Source organism: Zeus faber (assembly GCF_960531495.2).
Source record: "Zeus faber genome assembly, chromosome: 16".
In the NCBI taxonomy this organism is placed as follows: domain Eukaryota; kingdom Metazoa; phylum Chordata; class Actinopteri; order Zeiformes; family Zeidae; genus Zeus; species Zeus faber.
The window spans coordinates 13,293,349-13,308,688 of NC_137202.1; the positions used below are offsets into that span (position 1 = coordinate 13,293,349).

Genomic DNA, 15,340 nt, shown 5'->3' on the forward strand with positions numbered 1-15,340 from the left:
AGTGCCTACGTGTGGTTTATTCGGCTGCAAGAGACTCTTCTACAGCACCAGCGCTGCAAGAAGCACCTGCGGGTCTACATGCTCAGCCGTCTGAGGAAACACCTGACTGTAAAAGAAAAGAGACATCTAGGCCTGCCAGAAGTTTATGCACAAGACACACCAAGTTTTATTCACGGCATACATACAGTACATAGGCCTTCATGCATGGATGCATACATACAGATACATACATAAATATTTTTCTTTCTACTTTGTTTTTCACAAGACTTGGGAGTAGCCTGTGCCCCTTTTATCATTACACTGCACCGTACTTGTCTGACTGCACGTGACAAGTAAATTACTCTTGAATCTTGGTCTGGAATACTTGTGATTTTTTTTATTGTCTTCCGTAGTTCCACAATTCTCCCTCGCTCTGGGCCTCTTCACATCTCTCCTGGTACGAGTCGGGCTCTACCCCGGAGATGGTGTCCCCTGGTACTGACACACACAGCAGCATGTCCCCTGATTGTGCGATGCCCCGCAGCTCAGTTCTCCACAACTTCACTGAGTGGTATATCTGACTTGGGCCACAAGGAAGCCAATGGGAAAAGTGCATGGGGAATAGAATAATTTTTTATTATCTAAAGATGTATATTTTTGTTGTCAGGGAGAAGTTATATATATATATTTTTTGTCATTGTGGTGATATTCACCATATTTATGGATCTACCAAATGTTGTTTGTTTTTTTCACTCTTGTGAATTTGATAAATCTCATCCGCAGAGACCTGTTCATCTTTACTACATTTGTTTTTGGAGTCGTGATTGGATATACAGGATGATGACCAAAATAAACCGTAGTTTGTTGCACTAAAGGTTTTAGTTATTTCGTTTTTCAGCCGCGCTATTTTTTTGTGTGACAACGATATGATTATCTATGATTGATTGATTGATTGATTGATTGACTGATTGACAGACAGACGTATTTGTGCGTCGTAGCGCTGGGATCAGATACCCCACTTTGTCAGCGAAGCTTTTTTTTTTAAAGAATCCGTCGCGTGATTGAGCAGTGTTGTGTTTGTTCAACCGATTTTTTTTCTTCCGTTGTTGTTGATCGATCAAGATCGCACAAACAATGCCCGAGTGGAATAAATGAATAAATACACAGGAAACGACGATGCGATTGGTCCACAAGAGCACACGCCCTTCCTTGACGTCATCGCGGCGCGTCGCGTACCCGGTGCAGACATGGCGGCTCACATCGTCACTCCAGCCCTGCTGAGGTTTCTGTGCGCTGCAAAGGTGAGGAGAGGAGGAGGGATTTTTTTTTTTTTCACCTTTGCCCGCCACGAGTGAGCTACGGGAACGCTGACGTGCGCCCTGTCCACGCGTTAAGATGTGCCGCGCACCGCGCTGGTTTCAGTCTAGCGACCTCTGTTGCTAACTCAGCTAGCCGGGCTTCACAGGGCTCCAACGTGAACTATTTTAATTGGAAGCGTTGGGGTTCAGCAAAGCCTCGAGATGGAAAATTTAGCTTGAGGCCAGCTTTTACCTGGGGTGTATCATGCTGTTTGCATTTCTATAAATAACGATAGTTACTCCTGCTGCACTGACGCCTGTCAATGTCAAACTAGTGACGTCAAGTACTGTATGTACACAGTGCACTGTAACTATTCAAGCCTGCACAGTGTCCTACATTTGCCAGTGCGAGTTGTTGATGCGGAGGTTTAGATCTTTTTTTTTTTCTCATTACTTTATCAACGCTTGTTCTCTTCCTGCCTGTTTTCCCACCAATTCATATAAAATGCATCTTCCTGGCCAGCTTGCATAAAAGTCTGTCCAGCCAATTTCTCGGAAATGATTAGGCCTGTACACGGTACAGGCACTGTGTGGTCTTTCAGGCATGTGGACTTGTGTCTTTTTTTTTTTTTTTTCCCCTACCCATTTATAGAGGAATTGATCTCCTGTGTTTTAATGTTTTCCTGCTTCTCCATAGTATAGTGGCCAGTAAGCCTGTGAGCAAAGCGGGCACCATCAAAGCCGGTGCGAAAAATTTGGAATTCCTTGTTTACAAGCCGTGGTGTCAATGTTCAAACCACTCGCTTTCTCGCAATGCTTACGTGCAGTCTCAAGTGGCAAAGGTTTAAGCCTTGAACTTGTTGAATCTCCTTTTTGAAAGTGGGAAGCTGAGTGCTGGTTGTACCGTCCCTCTGTTTCTTGCAGAATGCATCGGTTCAGACCAGGTGGCGTATGCCGGCAAATACTGTCGCACAATACTCGACCGTCTATGATCCCAATGAGAAGGTAATGTATTTCTTTAGAAATTACAGAATGAGATGAGAAGGATCTTATCATATTTGTTTTGCCTATCGCTGATCTTTCTTGTGAATACACAAATCAATCCATTAAAACAACAATCTCTTCACATCAAAATTCCTTCCCGGCTTTTTGACCGGCCTCTACGACGGGGACAGAGGTTGAGAATCATACTAGAGCTATTTTCTGACGACAAACAGGAAGTGAGTGCACTAATCTGTGTTTTGTTCCACTGCAGACCTTCGATAAGATCTTGATTGCCAACAGAGGAGAAATCGCCTGCAGGGTAGGGATTATTTTACGCGCTAGACCGCTAACCTTCTATGTAGCTAATGATGCAAAAAAAAGTTTCAATTAACTAATCCCGCAAACCCCAGTTTGCACTCTCACCTGAAATGCGCTACTTGACCATTTCACGGTACCACTGGCTCTGGTTTAAAAAAAATAAAGTCTTCACTTTTTTAATACAGATTCTTTTGTGTTTTTATTTTTTTTCTGATAATGTGAAGCTTGTTTCTTATTTATTTTATGAAATGTCCACATTGTCACCTTGTTTCATGATGACCTTAATAGTTGTATTTGTGCCACAGAGCTGCTTTTTCTTTTTTGGGGAGTGGGAGATGCAGATGGAGAATTGATTGCCTAATCAGTAATACTCTAATTACATTGAAACCACCTATACTCTGAAGATGGCATTTGACCTCCTGTTTCTGTTCGGGATCTAATGTTCTACTTTTCTTCCCTCTCAGGTGATCAAGACATGCAAGAAGATGGGAATCAAGACTGTGGCTGTGCACAGCGATGTCGATTCGTGTGCTGTGAGTCACTGACACTTTATTTAGTTCGTCACGCCATCAATACAAACTTACCTGGACAAAACATGTGTTTTTTTATTTATTCAACATTTGATTTCTAGCCTTGGTTTAAAATTCTCAGACATTTTGAAAAATAATCTATCTGTTTTCCCCAAAACATTGCAATCAGACAATTTTGTAGTAATTGTAACCATGTAATATAGTTTCCTTGTGCTGATTTTTTTTATTTAAAAAAAAAGTGTGCTGTTTTACATGGATCTATATCACACTTCCTCAGGTGGTGGTTACCATGACTAGTAATGCGAGCACATCTATAAGCATGAAAGTTTTCTGTGACTGTTGGTTTCCAGGTGCACGTGAAGATGGCTGACGAGGCCGTGTGTGTCGGCCCCGCTCCCACCAGCAAGAGCTACCTCAACATGGACGCCATCATGGATGCCATCCTCTCCACTGGAGCACAGGCTGTAGGCACATACACACACAATCTTCCAAATAATGTATGTTCTTTCTACAGCAAACACATTTATAGTATGGCCAAAAAAAGAATATTGCGTGAATGCTTAGGTTTATCCCAGATATATTTCTTTAACCATGTATTCAACCCATATGATTGTCTTCCATGTTAAGGTTCACCCGGGCTACGGCTTTCTCTCTGAAAACAAGGAGTTTGCCAAGCGACTGGTAAGCGCATGTGTCTGCACAGAGTTCAAAGTGAAGCTGTTACTTAAAAAAAAAAAAAAAAAAAATTCACTTCTTGAAATATTTTTATTATCGTGACCTGGAAACAGCAGTATCTTATGAATCGAAGGTTGACTTTGGCATGGCACATTTTCATTTGCATGTTTCAGCCAGAAGTAATCTCTCCACTCTCCCTGACTCAATTTGCAGAATTAGCGCTGTACTGATGGCGTGGGTTCATTGTCCTGCGGGTCCCATTCACTTTAATGATACTGTACATTAGCACTGATTGGCGTCCCCATCTGAATATTGGTGGTAACAGCAGCCATTCAAGTGACCTCAAGCAAGACAAACACAATTGCCAGGAGATGACAAGCGCCAACACAAATATCAGAAGGGCGCGTTATAACCGCCATGCTGAGTAGGGTTCCTAATTTTCTAGTTGTTTTTTAATATTTAAAGTGTAAATCCATTTTTGTCTTTCTCTGATGCCTCAGAGTTAGGTGTGGGCATGATCTCAGAATAATGGTTCCAAGTTATCTTATTTTATCCTAAGCCCCTCTGCATTGGCATCACACAAACTGGGAGAGCAACGCCTTGTGGCAGCTAGTTTGTATGCCTGAGACTAATTCTGTATTTGTTCAACCTAATTAATAATTATAGAGGTTTAAACTAATTTAACTTTGTCACCAATGTTGTCGTAGTTGTTGCTCATTCAACCAAAATGCTGTGTGTGGCTTCTTTTGCTAGGAAGCCGAGGGAGTGACCTTCATTGGCCCAGACACGCACGCAATCCAGGCTATGGGAGATAAGATCGAGAGCAAGCTGATCGCCAAGGCTGCCAAGGTCAACACCATACCGGGCTTTGATGGAGTCGTCAAGGTGTGTTCTCCCGCTTTTCCCCGTGTGTGGAGTAAATCATATGAAAATGCAAACATCACATACACAACGCAAGCAACATGCAAAAACACTCTCCCACGCCCACTTTTAAGCTTAAAAAAAATTGTATATTCAGTTGTTTATAGATTTATTGAGGCAAAATAATTTTTTTTTAAACTTTGATGTTTGGTTATTCCTTCATTCAATCTTGGAAGAGAATGCTTGTGTATTTGTATAAATATATTTTTGATTGGGTTTGCCACTAACTATAATTCTTTCTCGGTTTCAGAATGTTGAGGAAGCTGTACTAATAGCACGGGAAATCGGTAAGAAATCTAGTTTTTCATTTGTGTTGGATATACAAACTCAGCCACAACATTAAAACAACCACTTATATTGTGTAGTGCCACCAAAACAGCTTTGATCCGTTCAGGCATGGACTCCACAAGACCTCTGAAGGTGTCCTGTGGTATCTGACACCAAGATGTTAGCAGCAGATCCTTTAAGTCCTGGACAGATGCTCGATTGGATCGGACCCTAACCCCGACCATCCACATGATGTAGAAGGAAACGTGACTCATCAGACCAGGCCACCCTCTTCCATTGCTCCATGGTCCAGCTCTGACGCTCACGTGCCCATTGTAGGAGCTTTCAGTGGTGGACAGGGGTCAGCATGAGCACTCTGCAGCTACACAGCAAGCTGTGATACACTGTGTTCTGACACCTTTCTATCATAGCAGCATTAACTTTATCAACAATTTTTGCTACGGTGGCTCTTCTGTGGGATCGGACGGGCCACACTTTGCATTAATGAGCCTTGGGCGCCCATGACACTGTCGCCAATTCACAGGTTATCCCTTGTGGGACCACTTTTGTTAGGTACTAACCATTGCATACTGCAACTACCGGGAACACCCCACAAGACCTGTTGTGTTGGAGATGCTCTGACACAGTCGTCTAGCCATCACAATTTGGCCCTTGTCATAGTCGCTAAGATCCCTACGCTTGACCATTTTTCCTTCTTCCAACACATCAACTTCAAGAACTGACTGTTCACTTGCTGCCTAATATATCCCACCCCTTGACAGATGCCATTGGAACGAGATGATCCTTGTTATTCAATTCACCTGTCAGTGGTTTCAATGTTGTGGTTGACCGGCGTGTGTTGTAAAGCCAAATCTCAGATGAAAAAACGGTTTAGTCGGATTTGTCATTTCTACCTCACAAATCTACAAGTAAATAATAAAGAAACAAATAACATTAATAAAATGAGTAACACATGTCCTGTCGAAGCAAAGTTTTGTGACCGCTGCTTGTGTTGACTCTAGGTTACCCAGTAATGATCAAAGCATCTGCAGGTGGAGGAGGAAAAGGAATGAGGACTTCCTGGAACGATGAGGAGACAAAGTCAGTGCCACGTACTACTAGTTACTGATAGCAATTTCACAATGCTTAAAGTCTACTGAAATACATGCGTTCAGGCACTTAAATAGTAAGTGTGACAGCTCTGCATACGGGCTTATCTTATTGCATCATTGTCTTATTCCCTCACCCAGCAGAGGGAAAGTGAAACGTCAGATACTCGGCTGCTTACCTCGTGTCATCAGAGGACATTATGCCCTTTATATTGTGGAAAAAGAGTCATTTTGCTTTTAAATTTTTGCATTTGATTTATTTCGTTACATGCGTAGATCCCAAAATAAAGGAGGATTTGGCTTCATACGTTGACATCATTGAAGTATTTATTCAAATGTAATAAATGTGAATTAATTTGAGATAATAATTCTGTCCCTACAGCCAAGGACCAGGCTCCTCTTTCACTCTCCCACCGCCTTCCTGTCTAACTGCATGTCTGTATCTCTCTGTCTTCTCATCCCTTCCTGTTTTCTTCCATCCCTTACTGTCTTGCGTCGTGGTCCAGGGAGGGGTTTCGCTTCTCCTCCCAGGAGGCAGCATCCAGCTTCGGAGACAGCCGGCTGCTCATCGAGAAGTTCATCGACAGCCCCAGACACATAGAAATACAGGTGAGAAGTTGATGAAATATCCTCCATGTGTGTCGGGCCGTGGTTGAATGAGGGCGCCTCCTCTCCGGAGAATTAAACGCAGCGGCTTGCATTTGCGTCGCCGCAGGTTCTCGCCGATAAGCACGGCAACGCCCTGTGGCTCAACGAGAGGGAGTGTTCCATCCAGAGGAGGAACCAGAAGGTCGTCGAGGAGGCTCCAAGGTCAGAGGGAGCCTCGCGCTTATGTTTGACGAGGAGGGCTTCACAAAAAGGATCGGACAAACTTCCAGGAGACTCACCCCAACTCTTTCTTAGTGAATATAGCCGTTTTAAATAACAAACAGCTACGTATTTTTGAAATTTATCATCATTGATATAAATGTATAGCAACAGTCTTGGTTACTTTGTAGCTAAGTTGAAAACACTAAAGTGGGCGGTGTGGGTTTTAAATTGCACTTCAAAGTCTTCTTTTTTTTTTTTTTTTTAATTTATTCTTTTGCTTTTAAAGTGTTTTACAGGGATACATTCATTATGGTATTGTATGCTATTTGCAGTGATGTATAGATTCATTTAAAGCTATTCATGAGCTAGCTTTAAAATGGAAAAATTCAATGAATGGAGAATTTAACGCTACATAAAATGTGTATTTTTTGTTTGCCAGCATGTTCTTGGATGCCCCCACCCGACGTGCCATGGGGGAGCAGGCGGTGCAGCTCGCCAAAGCCGTCCAGTATTCCTCCGCTGGCACCGTGGAGTTTCTGGTTGACTCCCAGAAAAACTTCTACTTTCTGGAGATGAACACACGACTACAGGCTAGTGTGATAGTGTGTGTGTTTGTCTGTTAATAGCGGATGTGAGTCATTTTTATTTTATATCCTAAAGATTTTCCCAAGCTCTATTTTATGTCTTTGTCCCAGTGATTTTATTAAGTAATAGATAAACTGATTTCTCTTAAGCTCAAAGTGAGGATCAGTATTTAAAACAGATGTCCTGCTTGTTTAATATTAGCATGATTAACAGTGTTCAATTTGGATGAAATCATCACTTTGTCCTCAATACATTCTGGCTTTCTACAGTTGGAATGTACAAAGCTATGTATAAGTTCACATTGCTATTGACATTGGAAGAAGTTAATGTGTTTAAAATATATTATAAAGCCAAGAAAATGACCTAAAGGTAATGTTGAAGAACCCTGCAAGTTGATGCTTGTTGCAAATGCAAGTTAATGTTGAACACCATGAGCGACTAGTTATCAGGCTTAAGATTGATTTACAATGTCATGCACCTTCATTCCAAACAGAATTGTGCAACTTGAGATGCTTAAAATCCATTAAATAAAAAATTAGCAGCAAGGAAAATATCACATTAAATAAATGACTTGGTAGAAAAAAGGTGATTGTACATTGACAAAAGCCTCTGTCTGGTCCTTTGAAATCCCCCCCCCCCAAAAAAAACAAACCCACCAGTTCAAAGTTGAAAGAAATGGTCTCAGTTATTGGACTCTGTGCGTTTTACTCAGACATGTTCAACCAGGAGAGCTGCCTTCATGCGGGTTGTGATCTGTGTCGTCGTAACGTTACTTCCCTCCCGACTCCCAGGTGGAGCATCCCATCACAGAGTGCATCACGGGTCTGGATCTGGTGCAGCAGATGATTCGCGTCGCCAAAGGCTTCCCGCTGCAGCACAGACAGGAAGACATCCCCATCAACGGCTGGGCCGTCGAGAGCCGCGTGTACGCCGAGGTACGGGGGGGTAGAAGAAATGTATCGTAATACAGATCGAGGTGCGTTTATTGCAAAGTAGCTCCGAACGACCGCTTTGCCGCCAAGGTTATTACGCATTACAAATAAATGACTAGGATTGAAGCTTAATCAGAACAGGTTAACCCATCTTTCCTCTCAGGACCCCTACAAGTCCTTCGGCCTCCCCTCCATCGGTCGCCTGTCGCAGTACCAGGAACCGCTCAACCTCGACAAAGTAAGAGCGTGTTGACTGTATCCCAGATTAATACTTTCCTTGGCATTAAAACCTATGAAGCAATTCTCATTTTTTTTATACCCTCTATCTTAACCTCTCAAATCACTCATAACTACCAATGATCAGAAAAAACAAGGTTTAAGTTAAAACACTGGCGTTTACCTCGACTGTACTTTTTTTAACTAGAGGTTTATTTTGTCAATTTTATATTTGGCGGTTACTGCAATTTCTGAGCAGATATTATGTATACACTGGGCATATGTTTCATTGCTAATAGAGTTTATATACATTTACTTTCAGGTGCGTGTGGACAGCGGCATCCAAGAAGGAAGCGACATAAGCATCTACTACGACCCCATGATCTCCAAGGTCAGTGGCGTGACGGTAGAATTGTCTTTTTGACGAGACCATCTCATTTAAGTTTTTCCTTGCTCATATGACCTCTGTGCTTTCCACAGTTGGTCACCTACGGTGCGACGCGAGCAGAAGCCCTGTCCAAGATGGAGGACGCCCTGGACAACTATGTTATTAGAGGTAGACACGCTTCTTGTTTCTGTTCAGATGCGTGGATTAATAGATTCATACTTTATTCATCCCCGGAGGTGATGAATCGCACACCAATATACAATAATAGTAAAGTAATACGGCTAGAAATAGACAATATGCAATTAAGCTAAATCAACAAATAGATATAAACCAACGAACTACAAAAACAAACTAACATCAAGTGGTGATCTACAATAAACAGTGATGATCAATGAATAAAAATAAACCTATATGAATTTACAATAGGAAATTTACCGTCGACCAAATGGTAAACAATAAAAGAACCTATGAATGAACAGTAATCAATTAAAAGAAATGCACCACTGTATCAACCGTTCACATTATGACCGCTTTAGGAAGCTGTGAAATTTAGCAAAGACATCTATTAAAATCTTCCAACTCTCCCTGCGCCCCAGGTGTGACCCACAACATCCCCCTTTTGCGTGAGATCATCACTCATCCGCGCTTCATCTCGGGCGACATCAGCACCAACTTCCTGCCAGAGGTCTATCCCGACGGGTTCAAAGGTCACCAGCTCTCTGTGGAGGGTCGCAGGGAGCTGCTGGCCTCGGCCGCGGCGCTCTACATCGCCGCTCAGCTCCGATCCCACAAGTTCCTGGGTAATATGAGGTGGGACACAGTAACTATTGCATAGTTTAGTGAAATTGCTATTTTAAAAACAAAAACCTAATGTATCTGAATTGAATCTTGTTCTGTGGAAGTCTTTTTGACTTATTTGTGTAGTACTCCAAGTAAAACGCAGTTTTGTTTTCAAGAACTCTCAACCCTCCATCGATGGCGCTTATTTGTCGGCTCCATATATTTATGCCTGGTATCTTGGCTTTTAGGGTGTCCCCCGCCTCTCAGGAGCGCCACAGCTGGGAGCTGTGCGCCGAATTGGGGAAAGAGCGCCACCCTCTGGCCGTGACTAGATCAGGAAACACCTTCACTGTGAGTCACCGGCGGCGCCGCAGGACGACTGCACAAAGGAAATGTCGCTTCCCAAACACACTACAAACCAGATCAATGATTAAAACCTATTTTCTGAGGTTTAGATGAATTAAGCTTTACTCTACGCAAAACGGATTGTCTATTACTCGCCGACTCTCATAAGCGCGTAACGTTCTCTCTTCTCACATATCCAACTCTCTCCTCTTCTCTCGGTCTCTTCAGGTGGAGGTGGATGGAGAGAAGGTCGTGGTGAGTGGTGAGTGGAACCTGGCGTCCCCTCTGCTGCCCGTCACCATCAACAGCACCACGAGGATACTGCAGGTGAAACAGCACACACATTAACCTACTTATCAGGGAAAAATGTATATTCAGGACATACTGGACACTATTATTACAGGATGCAATAAATAATATTATTGGACACAATAATTCTTGTTACTGGACACAACAAATGATTACTGGACAATTCTTACTGTTATTACTTGACGCAATAAATATTATCCATTACTCGACACAAATATTAAAATTACTGAACGCAAGAAAGGTATGTGGAGCTTCAGCAGAGTGATTTGTCAGGTTGACTTTGACTGTTCTCAGTTTCATCCCAGTGAACAAAGTGTGAATTATTGCTTATTTTATGGAATGTGATGCTAATTCTGGACAACTGCAAGACTTTCTAAACCGACGTGTTCCCTGCGCTTTGCGTCGCAGTGTTTGTCCAGAGATGCTTCGGGGGAGATCACCCTGCAGTACCTGGGCACAACGGTAAGACTTCCTGCGTGCGTGCCGTGATATACTGCACGTTTATATCCTGTGACACTGGCGTCATCTGAGAGATTGAACAGGAGCCCGGCCTGAGCCTCCAGACCTCTTCTGGAGTCTTCTATCCATCTCTCCTCTCTGTTTGTAATGACACAAGCAGAGTATACCTAAAGGGGGGGGGGGGAGATTAGAAAAAGTGCGGAGTTACCAACACTGTTCAAATCCGACCGCAAATATACCAAAAGTGGTCAAATATGGAGTTGGAGGGCATTTGTAGTAGGCTTTTTTTTTTAAATATATTTGCCAATTAAATGATTTTTGTGTGTAGTTCAAGGTGCGCCTACTGTCTCGGTTGGTGGCCTCCCTTAGCGCCCACATGCCAGAAAAGGTTCCAGAAGACACCAGCAGCATCCTGCGCTCCCCCATGCCGGGCTCCGTAGTCGCCGTGTCAGTGAAACCCGGCGACATGGTAAAAAAAAAAAAAAAATCATTTCCAAACTGTGTGTGTGTGCGTGGCTCCCCTCCCCCCCGACATCCGGCCGTCCTCAACACTTAAATCTAATCACCAGAGAAGCTTCAAGCGCACGTCAGTTTTTATGATCCGAGGCAGATGAGTGCATGGTGACCGTTACAGAACCACATCTGTGATGTCTCACCAGGTCTAGTTGCTTTTTTGTTTTGCCAAACTGAAGTTTCTATTTTTATTTTATACGAACATTAGGGCTCATTTATATCCTCTTTCTGATCCAAAGGGAAATTTTGTGGAAAATTTATGCCATGCCTAAATTATAAATTTAGCTTGTCCAACAAGGTCAATATGCCAAATATATTTGAATAATAGATAATTACTCATTAATATTTTATTGTGTCTGTAGGTTGCAGAAGGTCAGGAGATCTGCGTGATTGAAGCCATGAAGATGCAGAACAGCATGACTGCTGCGAGGACGGCAAAGGTAACCCGCCCTCACGGTATTTGAAGTCGTGGCGAGCGCCCCCATTTGACAGGCAGGATCATTCAGAACAGTGATGGTGTAACGGGACGCCAGCTCTTACTTCATCCTGCCAAATCGGCTCGTTGCGCCATGTTCGAATGAGACTATTTAGAAAAGGTCTAGCCACATCACAGTTGGTCCCTCCATTGTCTGGAGTTGGAACAAATCACCATGAAGAGTTTCTGTCGAATTACGTGTTGATCCTACGTACTTACTCCCGTCCTTCCAGGTGAAGAGCGTGCACTGCAAGGCCGGGGAGACTGTCGGGGAGGGAGACCTTCTGGTTGAACTGGAATAACAAAAAAAAAAACTGCCGACTGCATCCCCTTCCCCACAAAACCGGTGTGAAACCAGCGCACTCCAGAAGACGTTCCCGCGAGGATCAGGCCTCTTATCCCTGTATTCACCGACGCCGTTGACCAGAACATTCCTCAGGCTGTTCGATTCCCACTCCCTGAAATGAGCAGATTTGGCAGATCTGCAAAGTTGTGGTAGACTTTTTATTCCCCCCCCCAAAATGTTACATAACTGTCTGGGAGGGACACGGACACAGGAGACGGCACGTAGCTGCTGCTCAGACATGGCTGTAGATTAATGGTATCACGAGGTGAGGAAGAGTCTTGTGAATTTCCAGGTGTTTTGGCTACCTGGAGGCTTTTTTTTTTTTTTTTTTTATAAAAACCACGTCCGTGCCTTTTGTGGTTGTGTAACAACAAATGACAGTTGGTGTGTTTAAATACTGTAGATAGAAGCAATAATATTGTAGCGTGCAGGGCTGGCGTGGATTTCTGGTTTAGTCATTTCTGAAATTTCCTCCCCCTCCCTCATGTGTGTGGCTGTGCACGTGATCAATATAGCAGCGATCCATTGGACTTTCTGTTTCGAAGAGGCTGTGAATTTTGTCACAGCCCGAAGGCATAAAATGGCTTTCTATCATTATGTCCAGGAAGTAAATGAGGCTTCTCTGACACTAAAAGTTATTTGGAGACAAATGTAATAGACCTGTGTCCACTCTGAAGCTGAAGTGACCGCCCCCACCACCTCACAACTGATTATTTTTGACAGACTTTTTTTTTTTTTCCTCTTCAAGCCAGAATATGTGAAAATAAATACTATTTGATATTTAAGCAAACCTTGACGTCTACATTTTTTCCAATAAAATTCCGTACATCTTTGTGAAGCTGCTCTCAATAAGGTGTTAAACGTAATTACAAATCCAGCTGTAGTGCAGTCATGTTGGGTCAATTATCAGTATCTGCTTTTAAACAGATCTGATCAGTACTTTGAGATGTGAGGTTTTTCTCCAAGTATTATTTAGCTTGTCGTATATAATACCATCAATAGAGCCTCCTACATAAACACCCCGAGACAACTTCATCAAAATTCATTGTTTTTATTTACAACTGTTTCCTTATTTACATTTTTGTTTAATATTTAATTTTTTACACATACAAAGGAAAACACCCCCTCGGCTTTCATTCTTTTTGGAGGTTAGTGTCTGTCTGCCTGTCATCTTCGTGCCCCGGAAAACAGGGATGTTTAGGCGAGCGGAAACAAACCCTCACCTGTGTCTACCTCTCGCAGCGCATTCCCTCATTTCCCCTTTCTGTCTGTCTCTGGCTGCGTTGCTGGATTTGAAACATTTGGCAGGAAAGCACCAGTTATCTCTCATGAATAAAACATCGGACTCTTACTGTTGAACTGGTTACACCAACAGGGCTGAATTACACGAGGGAAAGACAGACACATGGAGATAATCGATTAGAAACAATGCACAGAAAGCTGAGGAGTCCAGCAGTGTTTACCAGGCATTCTGCATTATCAATACTATGGCAGGCTGTTTGAGCTGGGATTATTTTTTTCTTTTTAAACTAGTAATTTTAATTTCTCTAGTAATTGTTTAATCTGAAATTTCATTTTTACACAGCAAAATATCCCCTTATATCAAATGTAATTATATTATTATATATATTATATATATATAATTATTATATCAGGATCAGATCCATACAATCAATAACTGTTTAACTTGTAAAAATGCAATCAAATAGGATTATCTTAACTAGTCAAAAAAAATTAATTTACAGCTAAAAAAGCCAGCCAATCTCAGTAGTAACAAGTTTGTCAGCACCAGGTTGTATAGAAGGAGTTCATGTTGATGACAAAGAAGAGAAATAAAATATACTTTGAACAATTTGGCCCCTGATGTATCTCTGTTTATAAAAAAAAAAAAAAAAAAAAAAAATCTTCGTAGACTAAACATTCTTTTTAGGGCTGTAATGTCATAGTAATACTTGAAATAACATTAAGAAATTATCCAGAAATTATTGGAATTAAAATGTACACACATCCCTAAAATAAGTTTTCATTGCATTTATCCAATTTTGCACAATCATTTTGTAAAAGAGAAATTAAGTGCCGCATAACAAACATAAAAAAAAAAAAAAAAACATTCAAGTTTAATCAAATGGTTCTGACTTGTGCAATAAATACATAAATAAATAATATAAAAATAATAAAATAAATGGTTATTCTGGGATAATTCAAAACCTTTCAGAATTCTTTAATCTTCGGGGAAAAAAAAGTAGCAAGCAATAAAAATAATTTATCGAGCCCGAAATGAAAGTGTCAGCTATTTATTTTGTTATTGGAAGATGTCGATTTTGGAATTTATTTGAATTGGTCCCTTTTAATGGTCAATCGTTTGGCAATTCTGCTTGTTTTTATTTACATCAAGATAAGACATTATTCGTGAATAAGAAGAAAGAAAAGACGTAACACAAAATGACTTCTATATTTCACCATTTTGGGCAATATTTCCCCTCTGTCAATATTGGAAATATTGATTTTTCTTCTCAGTAGTCGTTAAGCAAGAGCAAAATTCAAGCCTCCAACTCCACGTCGCTGCGTTTCAATTTCCATGGTGTCGCGTTCAAAATCAAACTAAACAGAAGATGTCTCCAAGTCATGTTTGTGTTGGAACCTCGCTGTCGCTAGGTAGATCCAACACAACCCTGCCGAGCGCCTCAGGGGCCCGGATGACTCCTCCCGTGTGTCGAAACGTCATTAAAACGACCTATTACACAAACAAACAAAAAGTCAATGCAGATTTGTGGACGACCATTCCGTCACTGTGGTTTGGGACTCAGAAAAAGGAGCGTTTTCCTGCCGTTTTGTTTGACCTGCCTCCCGCTCGCCGTGCGCATCTGTACATTTCACAGTGTGTGGTCTTGAGGTACGACGCTCCTTCTCAAATACTGCAAAAAGCCAAAACCTCACGGCCCTGCAAGAGCAAAAGCTGTGTCAAAAACTCACAGGCACGCCGTAAAACGAAAAAGAAAAAATTGTCAGTTCTGCTTTGAATAAAGCCAATTGTGCGAGTCGAGGGCGTCCGGGTGTTTACTTTCGGGGACATTCTCTCGCTCTGTGCCGCTTACCGAGCC

At 42.0% G+C, this 15,340-nt stretch overlaps 1 protein-coding gene across 1 annotated transcript; it reads left to right on the forward strand.

Annotated features, from left to right (window-relative positions):
• Positions 1 to 1,211: 1,211 nt before the first annotated feature.
• Positions 1,212 to 13,030, forward strand: pcca (propionyl-CoA carboxylase subunit alpha). Its single transcript, XM_080016794.1, has 23 exons — positions 1,212 to 1,280; positions 2,202 to 2,282; positions 2,533 to 2,580; positions 3,044 to 3,112; positions 3,460 to 3,573; positions 3,737 to 3,790; positions 4,538 to 4,669; positions 4,956 to 4,992; positions 5,995 to 6,073; positions 6,588 to 6,690; positions 6,797 to 6,891; positions 7,331 to 7,481; positions 8,268 to 8,411; positions 8,572 to 8,646; positions 8,947 to 9,015; positions 9,105 to 9,180; positions 9,609 to 9,822; positions 10,041 to 10,143; positions 10,366 to 10,464; positions 10,855 to 10,908; positions 11,234 to 11,374; positions 11,781 to 11,858; positions 12,127 to 13,030. The coding sequence occupies exons 1-23, from the start codon at positions 1,227 to 1,229 to the stop codon at positions 12,193 to 12,195; spliced, it is 2,139 nt and encodes a 712-aa protein (XP_079872920.1). The 5' UTR covers positions 1,212 to 1,226; the 3' UTR covers positions 12,196 to 13,030.
• The last annotated feature ends 2,310 nt before the right edge of the window (positions 13,031 to 15,340 follow it).

Bases quoted from the DNA above. Each gene is read 5' to 3' on its own strand.
- pcca (XM_080016794.1), top strand. From the start codon at position 1,227: ATGGCGGCTCACATCGTCACTCCAGCCCTGCTGAGGTTTCTGTGCGCT. The intron at 9,016-9,104 runs GTCAGTGGCGTG...TGCTTTCCACAG, and splicing joins ACGACCCCATGATCTCCAAG to TTGGTCACCTACGGTGCGAC. The intron at 10,144-10,365 runs GTGAGTCACCGG...CGGTCTCTTCAG, and splicing joins GATCAGGAAACACCTTCACT to GTGGAGGTGGATGGAGAGAA.